This window comes from Rousettus aegyptiacus, unplaced genomic scaffold (genome assembly GCF_014176215.1).
Source record: "Rousettus aegyptiacus isolate mRouAeg1 unplaced genomic scaffold, mRouAeg1.p scaffold_m13_p_4, whole genome shotgun sequence".
NCBI lineage: Eukaryota > Metazoa > Chordata > Mammalia > Chiroptera > Pteropodidae > Rousettus > Rousettus aegyptiacus.
Window position 1 is genome coordinate 5,218,152 of NW_023416307.1, and position 12,826 is coordinate 5,230,977.

At 54.6% G+C, this 12,826-nt stretch overlaps 1 protein-coding gene across 1 annotated transcript in view; it reads right to left on the reverse strand.

The window, feature by feature from the left end:
• Positions 1-1,220: 1,220 nt before the first annotated feature.
• CLIC6 (chloride intracellular channel 6) overlaps positions 1,221-12,826 on the reverse strand; it is a 38,135-nt gene continuing 26,529 nt past the window's right edge. The window contains exons 2-6 of the mRNA XM_036218886.1: positions 8,094-8,203; positions 7,444-7,569; positions 6,757-6,863; positions 6,065-6,246; positions 1,221-2,675 (exon numbers count right to left, since the gene is read on the reverse strand). Of these exons, the coding sequence (XP_036074779.1) occupies positions 2,514-2,675; positions 6,065-6,246; positions 6,757-6,863; positions 7,444-7,569; positions 8,094-8,203 (687 nt within the window). The 3' untranslated portion in view covers positions 1,221-2,513. The remainder of the gene's footprint in view (positions 2,676-6,064; positions 6,247-6,756; positions 6,864-7,443; positions 7,570-8,093; positions 8,204-12,826) is intronic.

The following is a 12,826-nucleotide window of genomic DNA, read 5'->3' on the forward strand; positions in this document are numbered from 1 at the left end:
TGCTTTGAAAAACCGATGCATTTTGTTTCGAAAACCACACTGTAATAAGATTTTGGCCAGCCAAGCAGCCCAGAAACCTATCTTACCTTCCCGCATAAGAGCAGCTTTTGAGGGGCTCGTGAAGGAGGTGTGGGAGTGAGGAGCTGGGAGGGGAAGCCTCCCAGAAACTATCCACTTTCCGACAACTGCATTTAAAATTAAGAGCCTGTGGTATACAGCACAGGGAATATAGTCAATCATACTGCAAGAACTTTGCACTGTGACAGATGGTTACTACACTGAGTGGGGAGATCACGTCATAAGGTATGTAAATGTCGAATCACTAGGCTGTACACATGAAACTAATATCATATTGCATGATAAGTATACCTTAATTTAAAAAAAAAATTCTTTTAAATCAGAAAAGTCTGCAGGGTCTCTGTTACAGCCACCTGGACAAGAACAGGTCACCCCGTCTTTTCAGACCTCTTTAAGGCTCCCTTAAAACGTCTTTGTGGTTCACAATTCAAATGCAGATTATCTCTCATTCGGATACCACAAATCTCTGGTTCAAAGCTGCTCTGCCATTTTAAAGAAAACCTATTTCCGTTCGTTTTATCTCTTTAAATCTAACTGAAGGGTGCAAAGTTAAAAAAAAAAAAGTAAAGAGATCTGTTCCACGTAAACATTTTTATAATTGTTTAATGTTTAAGGCACACGGAGATCATTTTAACATCTAAAAATACAAAGTTAGCACTAGGTACAAGTGGTACGTTCACCATTTAAATATAACATGATAAACTAGTCTTAAAACTCCGACTCCTAAACAGATGTGAACGCTGTGTGAGCAGTGATACACATCAGAAGCGACGAGGACTTTGTTTCTCCCACCGGACATTTCCCCCTACATCGCAGAACAGTTACGTTCATCATTTTACTCTCTTCCAAACGAATTGCACATAGAGTAGACGTATACTATTTTTTTTTTTAAAGAGCATTTTAGCATCAACCACAGGCTCCAACCAACTCGACAAGAGGGTTTTCTCTAAGACGTGTGTAAATGTCACAGGAACACAGCCGGGTAGGGAGCACTTCAGCCCTGCGAGGTCCTGACGAGCGTCTAAAAGCCTCCCATCTTGTCTTCCAGGCCTTGAGCTGGAGCCCTGCAAGCCAGCCCACGCATGCAGATGCTGGGGACGGGCCAGCTGCAGGTATGGCGGAGTGAAAGCCACAGACACACCAGAAAATTCTTTTGAGTCAACAGTTTCCACTTCCTCCCCCGACTTGACCATTTACCAGAACTGCCCAAGAGGAGTCGCCACAAATTTTATCTCTCTGGATTTTCCCTTTCCGACCCTGAAATGACATGAGACAGGGCAGAGAAGCAGCGAGGACCAGGCTGGCCCCACACCACGTCGGCGCCGAAGAGATGAGATGTTGCTGGGTCGTAGGCCATTAGAAGGACACGAGGTGTGCCTGGTGCACCTTTCAACACAGGGTAGAAGATTCTCTGTATTCAGAGTCCTCCAGAGGGAAGGGTGTGGGGGAGGGAGCGAGAGAAGACAGGGGGGAGGAGGCTGGAAGGAGCGGCGGAGTAGGCGGAGTAGGCGTTCTCCTCTGTTGTCTTCCCGGGCCCCACCGAGGCGGTGACAAGGCGGAGTGGGGACCATCCACAGCTTCTGGTCCCTGCCGGTCCCTGCCGGTCCCTGCTGTCTGTGGACGCTGCAGCTCTCCACGCCTGTGAAACCTGACCGCGAGCATCCCCTCTAGCCCTGCAGGGCCAAATCTGTTTGTCTGTTCTACGTCCTCTCTGGAGGATCGTCAAGGCGTTCCCAAGAGGTCCCCTCACCAGTCCTTCGAAATACAGTAATGCCATACCACATGTGAATGAAATTGTATGTGCGTGAACGTGTGTACGCGAGAGGGAGACTGAAGATTCGGAAGGTGTTCCCCAATACGTGATCACTAGTTATCTGAGTATAATGACATTTCAGGTGATTTTTTTCCTCCCATCTTTATACCCTCTGACATCATTTTAAAATATTAAAATAGGCATGTATCATTTTGTAATTACAAAAACAGCATTTTCATTCTGAAAAATATTAATATACTATTTCAGATGAGAAAAAACAGGCTACACATGATTATGAAAACTATCAAAGAGACGAACTTTTTAAAAATTGAAGTTGGGGTTGAACCCAAACTTAATTTGCTTTGACTCTTAAACTGCAAAATACGTGTCCTAAATACTACGGATAACAATGCCAGCGAATGTCAAAGACATAAATTAACTAACATAAACGGGACAATTGGTCGTATAATAATAGATGCTGGAGCGGTTCGGATGCCCGAGTAAGTTGACAATTTACGAGGCCTCGTATCATTGGGTGTCGAGTGGATCAGGCTATGATATGTCATTATTAGGATGCAGGTGTTATTTTGCAAAGGATGGGTACTGGGGAGAAAGACAAGGAACACGTTCTTTTCATAGCTTAGCTCAAATAACCGAGGAATGAGACAGAAACGCCTCGGGGTCACTTCATTCTTTTCGCAACATCTGAATAGGCGTGTTCAATCTCCTGGTCAGCCGGACACGTGTTTGTGAACTCGTCCCTAGCATAGGCATTGTGCAAGTATCTCCAGATGCCGGTCATGTCAGGAGGAAATTCAAAGTCTCTGTATCTTTTGGCCACAATCTGAAAATGAAGAGGAAATGATCAGCGAAGGGAAAACCCACCAACGTAGGCAATTAGAGCAAGCTACTCTTTTGAGGTATGTAATATATTCTCTTTCTCAAGTCCCGATGTCATCCTCCCGTCGTTTGGGCCACCTGAGTCGCACTTTGACTTCGCATGGGACACACTGGGTACAGGAGAGGTGACTAAAGGCACTGGACTCAAAACGGTGGCTCCACACGCGCCCGCCCACGGGTGTCTAGGGCGGGCCCCATGATGGGCTGGCCTGGCTTCGCTCTGTATCTCAGATTTGCCTGCAGCGTTTCCGGTGGTTTTCTCTTCGTGCATCCTGCTGCTGCGTTACTTGGTGCCTAAAAAATTCAAGATGGGTCTTCGGTTCAGGTTGTGCTCAGACCTCTGGGAAGCGCCCCCTTTGGCCTACTCTCCAGGCCTCGCCTCCTGAGATCCCAAATACCTTGTACGTTTTCCCGTTTTCCCCCAGACCGCCGTCCTTCTGCCGCCGAGGGGATCCTTTCATCGTGCGTGGCCTGCCGTGCGCAGAGGGCGGAGCCGTGAATGACGTGGACACGAGCCCCGAGCTCGCGGAAGCAGTGGGTGCAAGGACGGGGCGACTGAGCACAGACAGCGCGAGCAACACCGCGCCTTGGCGTGTGCTTCCTCCGGAAGGTTCTTCGATTTGCTGGAGCGTTTCTTCATCAGATACGGGTATCTCATCTGTCTTCTGCGCGAGCTTCCCTTCTCTTTATCCATTCTCCCTCCCCTCACCCCCCGCTTGTATCGTCTTCATCCACAGAGGGGTCCCACTCGGATTCTCCCGGTTAGTAATCATCTTTGAATGAGGCAGATCTCTCAGACCCTACCAATTGCTTAAAGATAGTGTGGAGGGTCACCGAAGTAGACGGGGCAGCTAGTAGACCAACGTGGATATTTACCCTCAAACACCGTCTCACCAAACACTGCTCTGCACTCTGCCCTAGGGTCTTGCTGGGGTGAGCGTTAGGGCTACCATCAGGGTCAGGGTTCAGATTAGGGTCAAGGTCAGAATTCTGGGTAGGGCATCCTCCACCCGGAGGTTCACAAATGAGGCAGGAGGTCACCATGGCTTAAAAAAATGAAGTTGAGGCAATTCACAGTTCTTCTCGACTGGTTCGAGGCTTCTTTTCTTCTCTGCTGGGCAACCACGCAGCAGAACGCCACGCCCCCTCTCTCCTCCACTCGACCTGCCCTCTCGGGTCCCTTGGACTAGGGGACCGCGGCAGAATGCAAGGATGGCACCGCCTTCCGCTCCACCTCCCCAGAGAGCTCAGCTCGAAAGCGATCTCTGCGAGGGTGTCCTCGGCTTCTCACGCCCCACGCCACACCCTCGTCTCAGACGGAGAAGTGTGGGCCGGCATTTCAGGACAGTGAGATTCACCTTCAGAGCGCTCCGAACCTTGCTGAAGAATTCAAGAAGCATGCCTTGCCTCTGGCGCCTCGCGCTGGATGAAGTTTCTTGGTCTTCGCGTTGGTGACCTGCCCTTTTCTGGTTTTATGAAAGATGAAGCTAATTCTCTGTTTCTTTTTCATACTGTTTTTGCTGGGCTTCGGGAAGGTGAACAAATTATAAATTCCTTTACTCTCTCATCTCTTACCATGAATTCCTTTAGACCGAGTCTCATTTCCTTTCAGAAGTGTTCCACCCTGGAAGATTATTAAGCTGTTTGGTATTTTGAGTGCTAAACGGCTTTGAGGATTCTGCTGTTAGGTCTTCCGTTGGAGCCATGGACTGCTTGACTCTAAATAAATACTTCATCTTTCCCAAAATGTCAAATACTCTTTTTTTTTTTTTTTTGTAGGGGTTAAACAAGTAGCAAGTGGTGTCAGACGGCTGGGCATTTCGCTTGCTCTTTCCTAACCCTCGTGTGCGTCTATGATACGACGACACTGGTCATAGCAATGATCGGAACATTCGCTGAAGAGACTAAACCCAGACGCGGCTACGTAAATAGCTTATTGGAAAATGGCTCCCAAATTTCCGATTTCAACAAGCGCCAAGGTAGAAGGTTTAAGGGATTAACGTCCTTGCATTCACTCTCAGTCGTCAGGGCCCTGGACACATTATTTATATTGTTACTGTAACATTATCGAGTTATTTGTCGCGTTCTTTCAAACAGAACGATTCTCTTGCGGAATCAGCAATGTCTTTAAGGCTGGAATTTCAAACTGGCGCCCTGAGCACTGTGACAAGGAGAGGAGAAAGAAGGGACTGGGGCGGAGATTGGGAGGGGAGTAAGAAAAGGAGAGGAAATGCGGGCAGAGGACGGTAGGAGAACGACTCGGAGTGACCAGCGGTAGCCATAAGGGCCTCAGGGCCGCAGGTCAGAGAATCTAATTTGTAACGTTCTAAATGCCAATCAAATGTGCATTAGAACACGGGGCCCCTGGACCGCATTTCCCTGTGTCTTCTCTCCCACGGGCCCTATCCTTATACCAAGGACCCAGCTCGGGGCCTGGTGGGATGCGAATGATATAGGTGCCCCAGAACAAGGCTTGGGCTTCTCCCTGTGCCATTTGGAGCCACCGAGGGCCAAGGACATAACCCCTGTGATAATGACAAGAATAATTAACACCTGTAAGTAAGAGAGGGGCTGAGGGCAGGACTGAGGGACAGCCATAACGAAGCAGTCTCTTGGGGGGAGGCCATCTGCCTTGGAATCTCAGGATCACCCCAGAAGTTTTGATTTAGTAGGTCAGGGGCTGGATTGAGAGGCTTACATTTCTAAAAAGCTCCCCGAAACCACTCACGGGTCTAGAGAGCCTTTAAACCGTAATTATATATGACCCATGACTTTTATGTCACGTTTAAGTATCTGGGAAGACGGGGTGTCAAATCTGCAGAGGCACGGCCAAGGAGCTGTCAGTGCGCCCCAGCTGTCCTGAGGCCAATGTTAACAACAGAGAGAACAGGCCTTCCTAGACCCTAGGGAAAGCTTTGTTTGCCCTGACAGTCGCCAACAATGGACGGAATTTACATTTTAATACTACGTCATTTCCAAGCCTTGCTGGTGAAATGCCAGGTATAATCAATGTATTCCTTCAAGTGGCTTCCAAGTAACTTTTCTTTAGGTTTGGGGGGGGGGCGGGGTAGGGGGAGGCAAGACTTGAGAAAAGCAGCATTGAGCGTGGAGGGACTGGAGCCAAGTCCCCAGGCGCTTCTCGAGACTATCTGAAGAGCACCTGAGAACATCCACACATCTGAAACCTGGGGTTTGGCTGCCTCCAACAGAAACAGGCTAGACTGCTGACCGCATTTTAGATCGTCTTGCTGTCCGGCCAGGACACACGTCAGAACAAAATAAAACGAAGCCCCGTTCCCGCATGCGGCTCACGGGGCAGGAGGAGCGACGAACCTTAATGATGTGGAGCTTGGGTAAGAGGTTACAGTCGGCAAGCGTGAGCTCGTCTCCATCCAGGAACTTCCTCCCAGAAACGGCGACTTCCTCTGTGCTGTAGGCATCGACTTCGTCAGGCAGAGGGCTATTTAAGTAATTATCCAGCTTCTTCAGGGCCTTGAGCAGGTTCTTTTCATAAACTAGAACAGAAAGGCCAACAACGATGACGATAAGCCGTGCGAGTTAGTGTCCCCTTTCTCTAGGGACGGAGGAAGGAGTCTGACGTGGCCCCGCCCCTCCCCGAAAACTAACTCTGCTGTCTGCGCAACGGTGCTGCTTCTAGAACTCATTCATCTCTTCAAAAGCCTTTATGGGGATCCTACCATGAAGCAGACGCTGGCAGGAGCATCGTTCGAGCAAATTCCCATGATGCAGCTGGGCACTCTTGATGGTTATCATTCCCCGCCTTCCCCCCTCCCCCCCAAAAAATGTCATTTTCTGGGCTCTCAACCTCTAGAAGAAGCACTCAGTCTGAAACCTCGTGCACAGTCAAAGTTGGAGATACGTTTCCCTTATCGCTGGACACAGGTCCTCCACCCCTCAGCGAAATGAGGCCACATTCCCAGGATCGCACAGGAAGCCAGCCCAGAGGCCAGCCAGAGGACCACGTGGAAAAAACAACGGAAACCAGGAAGCGGGGACGCACTCACCTTCATGCACGTCCTTCTTGGTGTTTTTTATAAACGCCGAGAACTTCGCAAACACATCATTTCCTGCAGAGTTAGACTCAGGGTACTGGGTCCCCAACTTAGGGTACCTTGAAAAATTGGACATTAGAACATCACAGATGAGCAACGTTCGAGTTAGGATAAAACAATGGGGGAAAGTGTCCCACCGAGGGGGGTGGATATAAAAATGAAACCTTCCCCTCGAACATTTCCCCAATCTTTCTATGTGCAAGGTCCGGAGCCACACGATTTGGAGAAAAGCTCTAGGCTCACTGTTTTCACCCTGGGCTACCGGGCCACCAGGCCTCACTGGCCTCAGTGCCCTCCCTACTAAAATGAAGGTGAGGACTAGCAGGTCCTTCCGCGTCCAGCCCTGGGCGAGGCTGCATGCCGGCACTCAGTCCTGCCCTCCCAGCAGAGCGCCCGACCGCCCCCCACTTCCTGCCATCAAACCCTCTTCGCCGAACGGCAGCTGCAAAGACATCCAGGCCACCTTCGCCCACGGGTGCTCGTCTCACCCTGTGTTTTCTGTAGCACGCCATGGGGACAGTGAGGCCGCAGAAAACCAAGCACACGAAACCAAGATCTGGCGTGTCGGGGGAGGGGGCGGGGAAAGAGGGGGCGGGAGGGACGACCAGGTGGTTGTGACCCTGGTTTCACAGGGCGTACCTCGGGGGAGCTAATTTCTCCTCTAAGAACTCCTCGATCTTATTCACATCCGTCTGGACTTCGCCATCAAAAGTCATAAAAGGAGGGTTGGTTCCGGGAGCCAGGTTCTGCAGGTCTGCGGGCTTCCTGGGTGGGAGGGAACGTCAGAGTCTGTGGGCGGCCGCCAGCGTTCAGGGTCATTGCCACGGCTGAGCCACATCCTCCCCAGTGGAAGAGAAACGACCCTTGAGAATTTCAAAGGGGATCGCGCACTCATAAAGTGTCTGTCTCACTGGCGCTGAAAGTGGGGCCCCTTCTCTAGACACAGGACCCTCCCCTTTGGGAAATGAGGCCAAATTCCCAGGATCCGAGGTGAAAAAGTCAGCTCCCCCCCAGCATTGTCGCCAGCAGGGGCGCCCAGACAGGCCTGAGAGAGGTTCAGGGCTGACCAGGAACTGGGGGAGCAGGTTCCTCTGGCGCCCCCAACTCCCACTCCTTCCTTATCACGTCTGACCTGATGCCGTAACGACGGCTTAGCTCACGCTCGGCGTCGGGGCAGGGTGCGGAGGCGCTCCGGCATGCCCGCCATGACCTCACGGGTCTGAGGAGTGCCTGTGCGTGCGCGTGGAATCAGGAGCAGTTATCCACACAGCGCGGAAACCACGTGTTACCTTTTCAGGTCCACCGTCGTCACGTTGAAGATGACGCCCTTGAGCCAGAGAATCATAAAGAGACGCTGAGAAAACGGGCAGTTTCCAATACTCTCCCCGTCATAACCAGCCTACGAATGGGAAAAAAAAAAATCTTTACTGGAGCCGGATTGCGCAATGCCTGAGCAGAAAGCCATTATGAGTTTTTGTTAATGGTCGCGATACGGTAACTACCCTCCAGAGGCCCTTTCACTCGGCCTCCAGGCCAAGGCGGGGGCGGGGCGGGCAGGACATGGCCACGCTGGGCCCAACACGTTCTTTCTTCCTTTCCACCGCCTTGCCGCTTCCTGCTGCGCGGGGCCCCTGCACAGTCCGCAGAGGCAAGGCAGACAGACACGCCCTCTCCCCCTGGCCTGTCCCCGGGTCCTCTGCAGAAGCAACACGCCTCCCTTTCCAGGACGAGGGTGCCTAGCATCAGGCCAGCAGACTCCCCAGCGAGGCGCGACCCCTGACGGTCTCCGCCGTGCTCGGCCGCAGACCGAGAGGGTTGGACGACGTGCCTTCGGCGATGCCGGGACACTGTACAAACCGTTATGTCCCCTCTCCGCGTCAGAGGGCGGCAGGGAGAGGCGGAGAGATCGTGCCGAAAAGGCGGGGTGTTACGCAGTTGGCATCGGGGGCGGAAGGATGTGAAACGGGTCCTCTCCGACGACCCGAAGCTGGGCACACCCGCACGCACACCTCCCCAAACACAGGCACAGAACACACTGAGCACACGTCCCCCACCAGGGCAGAAAGACAGGTGCCAGGTGCGGGCGGATGGAGGCGGGAGACGTGGGCTTTGCGACCCCCGGGGAACCGGGAGTGCTGGAACCCGGCCGACGGCGGAAGTTCCAAACCGCCACTTTCTCGCCCCGGCCTCTCACTCCACGCGCCCCTGACGAGGTCCTCGTGCTGGGGGAACGCTGCTGGGGACGCCCGGAGGAGGCTCGGGCGTGCTGCTCACACCCCGAGATTTCCAGGGAACACGCCGCGTTTGACCCGCGAAGCCCGTTCCCGCCTCGCGCGGGTGAAAGAGAGGTCGGAAGAGCAGCACGCCTCGACCCTGCACAGGAGGGGCCCGCGGGGCAGGGCGAGGGCTACCGTCCGGGAACCTGAAACCAGACGCCTTGAGAAAACTGGACGAGGCGAGACATCCTCCGGAGAGGTGGTTCCCCGGTGTTACGTCGCCCGGAGGCTGTCGACAACGAGACGCCTCGACCGATCGAGAGGATGAGAGATCCACGGCCCGGTTTTTCAAAGCCTCGTCACTAAAGGCACCATCCCGATGGCCGGTGACACCTGGAAAGGTTCTAAACCTCGTCAGCCAGCAGGGCAACGAAAACTCGAACCGCAGAGACGCCGCTACGCGCCGGCCGGAGCGGCCGCGGGAGAAAAGGCCTGACCCTGCCGCGTGGGGACGAGCGTGCGGAGCCGCTGGGCTCTCGGCCATCGCCCGCGAGGGTGGGGACTGGCACGGCGGCTCCGGGACACCGTCCAGCAGCGAGCTGCCGAAAGCTAAACACGCGGCTGCCCAATGCCACAGCAAGGCCCCTCCCGGCAGCAACGAGCACAGACAGGAACGTTCCCGACAGCTTCAGGGAAACAGCACGACCCGGGGACAGCCCAGGTGCCATCGAGCATAGAACGAGGAAATGAGTTGGGGTGTATCCAGACGGCAGGGCACTCCGTGGAAGAGAATTGATTAGCCGTTGTGCAGAGGACGATGCAGATCAATCGCACACACACATACGACGTCGAGCCAAAGAAACCGGACTCCACAGAGTCCCGTATGATCCAGTGTAGGTGAAGTTCAAACACAGGCAGACGTTGCTGTGTGACGGGAAGGGACTCAGAACAGCAGGTGCCCCGGAAGCTGGGTGTCGTCTGGGAAGGATGGGAGGGAGCCTTCCAGGTGGCGACGCGTCCTATGTCTTGACCTTGGCGGTGGCGACATGAGTACATCCAACTCGTAAAGTCTTACGGTCGGGGTACTTTAGGGCATGTTTCACGTCAATCCAGAAGAAAAGAAGGTAAAAATGTTCATTCGAAAACAAAGACAGAGAGTCAGATCCAGTAGGTCTGGCACGGGGCCCGGGAATCTGAATTCTTACCAAGCGTCCCCCAAGGCACTGTGACGCTGGTGGTCAGGGACCCGTGAAGATAATGGGTGGACTTCACACACGTAAAGAGGCGCCAATACACCCAGATAACTGAAGTCAGAGTCCCCCGAGCTCTGGGCGCCTGCTGCACCCACTCCAACCCCTCCAGCTCTCCCGACCTCCCTCCTGCATGTCATCTCCTGCCTACTTAGTGAAGGGGCGGAGCCGAGCGCCCCCCGGCTGGAGTCTGTGAGGCTGCTGGGCGCCTGCGGGGTGGGGAGGTGGACGGTTAGGACCCGAGCGTGCAGGCGGTCCTCACGGCTCCCCTGAAATGGCGACCCCTCGGCCGCCTGAGCCCCGTCCTCCCAGCTGAAGGCCGCCCAGCTCCTGCTCGCTCTGCTCCGGAGCGAGCAGCAGCACAGAGCAGAGTCCTTGAAACTGCCAGCGGCCGGCTCCTCGGGATGCCTCCTAGACCGCGCCGCCTCACCTGCTGCAGGTGGGGGCAGAGTCGAGCCGCAGGGACACGAAGCCACATGCTGCGGCCAGTGCTGACCTGCCCCGCAGCCCGCCAGCCTCTCGTCGTTACAGCAGTTACGCCGAGCGCGGCGACGTCCGGGGTGAGCTCCGCGGAGTGGGGCCCTCAGGTTCCTCCCCCCGCTCCCCGGCGTCCCTGAGCCTGCAGGTCCCGTCGTCACACAGCCTGAACGTGGCGCGCCCCCGCTGAGCCCGCGCGCGCTCTGCCGTCACCCCTGGGTGTCTCGACTGCAGCGGACCCGACGACGGGCTCCGTGTCCGGGACAGGGCGGGACGGGCCTCCCCCCGGGAGCACACCGTTTTCTGCCGTGGCGTCTGGACAAGACCCACGCCGCGAGGGCCTCTCTCCACCCAGCTCCGGGTCTTTAAGTCTCCAGCTCACGCCAGGGTTCTGCTGGCCATTGCTGGAGTTCTGGCAGCTACTTCTCTGGGACAATAAATGGGGGAAGGAGCCGTGCGTTTTTTAAAAAAATAATAAAAATAAAAACTGCCTTTGTCATCGGACTCTGTAAAAACTTAAGACTCCTTACCAGGTTCCTTCCCAGAGGTGCAGCTGGGACGGGACACGTGGCCGGAGGGTGGGTCGCTGGTCCGCACGGCCACGCACCCCGGCTTCCAGCTTACGAGACGGCGACGGAAGCCACGACGCTCTGTGTGTGTCCCTCACCCTCGCCCCACCGCGTCCTCAGAAGAGGAGCAGCCACAGCGGCCAGGAAAGCGGGACTGACATCCCCCGGGTTGCCTCGTCTTCGATCGCTCTAAAAAAAACAGCAAACGTTCTGCCTCATCTGTCGTCAATGAGGGCGTTACGGGAACATGGCGGGGGCGGCCAGGACGCCCTGCCGCCTGATTTTCTTTCTTTCACGTTCGCTTCGGTTCTAGGACGTCCGGCAGAAGGCAAGGCGGACACACGCCGTCCCCAAAGCCCGAGCAACACGGGGGGCGCGTCGACGTCCCTGCGGGACGCGTCCGGCAGACAAGACAAGGCGGCGGGATACAGACGCTCGTGTCAGGAGCGAGCGCCCGACACCGTCGCCGTGAGCGGCGCGTTTTATCGCGCGGAGTCTCGTTTTCCGTCGCCGATAATGCTCTCGGGCTAATGACACTCTGGGCTCACATTTCTCAGCAGCGCTCTCAGCCTACGGGGGAGATTTTGTCTGTACAAATTTCCGATAAAATCAAACTAAGCGGTTTGAGAGCTCGGCGTGTCTTTCGTCTCCAGGGACGACCCGGGCACTTGGGATAACCCAGAACTGCCTGTCCGCCTTTCAAACTCCAACTTGTTTGAGCGCCGACGATGGCCCATCTCCGAAGAAAAGCCCGAGTGCTTCTGACGTGTGCCCAGAAATTCCGTTTGCGACTGAGACCAGCGGTGGCATCGGAGACCCAAGGCCGGAAGCGATTCTGCCGGGTGCGGCCCGCGCCCAACTCTCTGTCACGGGGGCCCAAGGTGTTAGGTTCCAAAGGTCACTGCAAAGGTCAGCGGTGCCTCTTCACCCCGGGCCTTCTTCAAATTAGAGCTCCTCCCACCAACTCTTTGTACACTTAACTCTCTTCAGAATTTGTGGGGAAATTTTTTTTCGTAATTTTCCTTTCGGTGCTTTTTGCTTTAGGCGAATGACCTCTGCAATGCTGGGCTGAAGTTCCACGCCAGGGGTACCACCCACTCCCCCAGCTTCCACTAAGTGACTCCTGCCTGGCCACCGCTCGCGAAGGGTCAAACAGACCCCAGGCACCCTGGTCTAGACTTGACAGCCGGGTGATGATGACCCTTGGATTTAGTCTTGGTGGCTCTTTGGCACCCCACCCACTCCTTCCTGCCAGAGCAGCAGCCCATGCACACACCATCTTGATTCCCCGCCTTCTTGGCACTGCCTTCTTTCTAGAACATTCTATGTAAGTCTAACTGGTAAACACATTCCGCAACGTAAGCACGTTTCCTGACTCTACCCAAACGTGAAAAATAACTTGGGTGGTAGAGAGAAAATAAAGAACATTGGGAACATTCTAATTATCCCATTTCTGATCGCTGGCTTTCAGCCAAAGAGGTGGGAAGCGCATCCTGCGAGCAGGGAACAC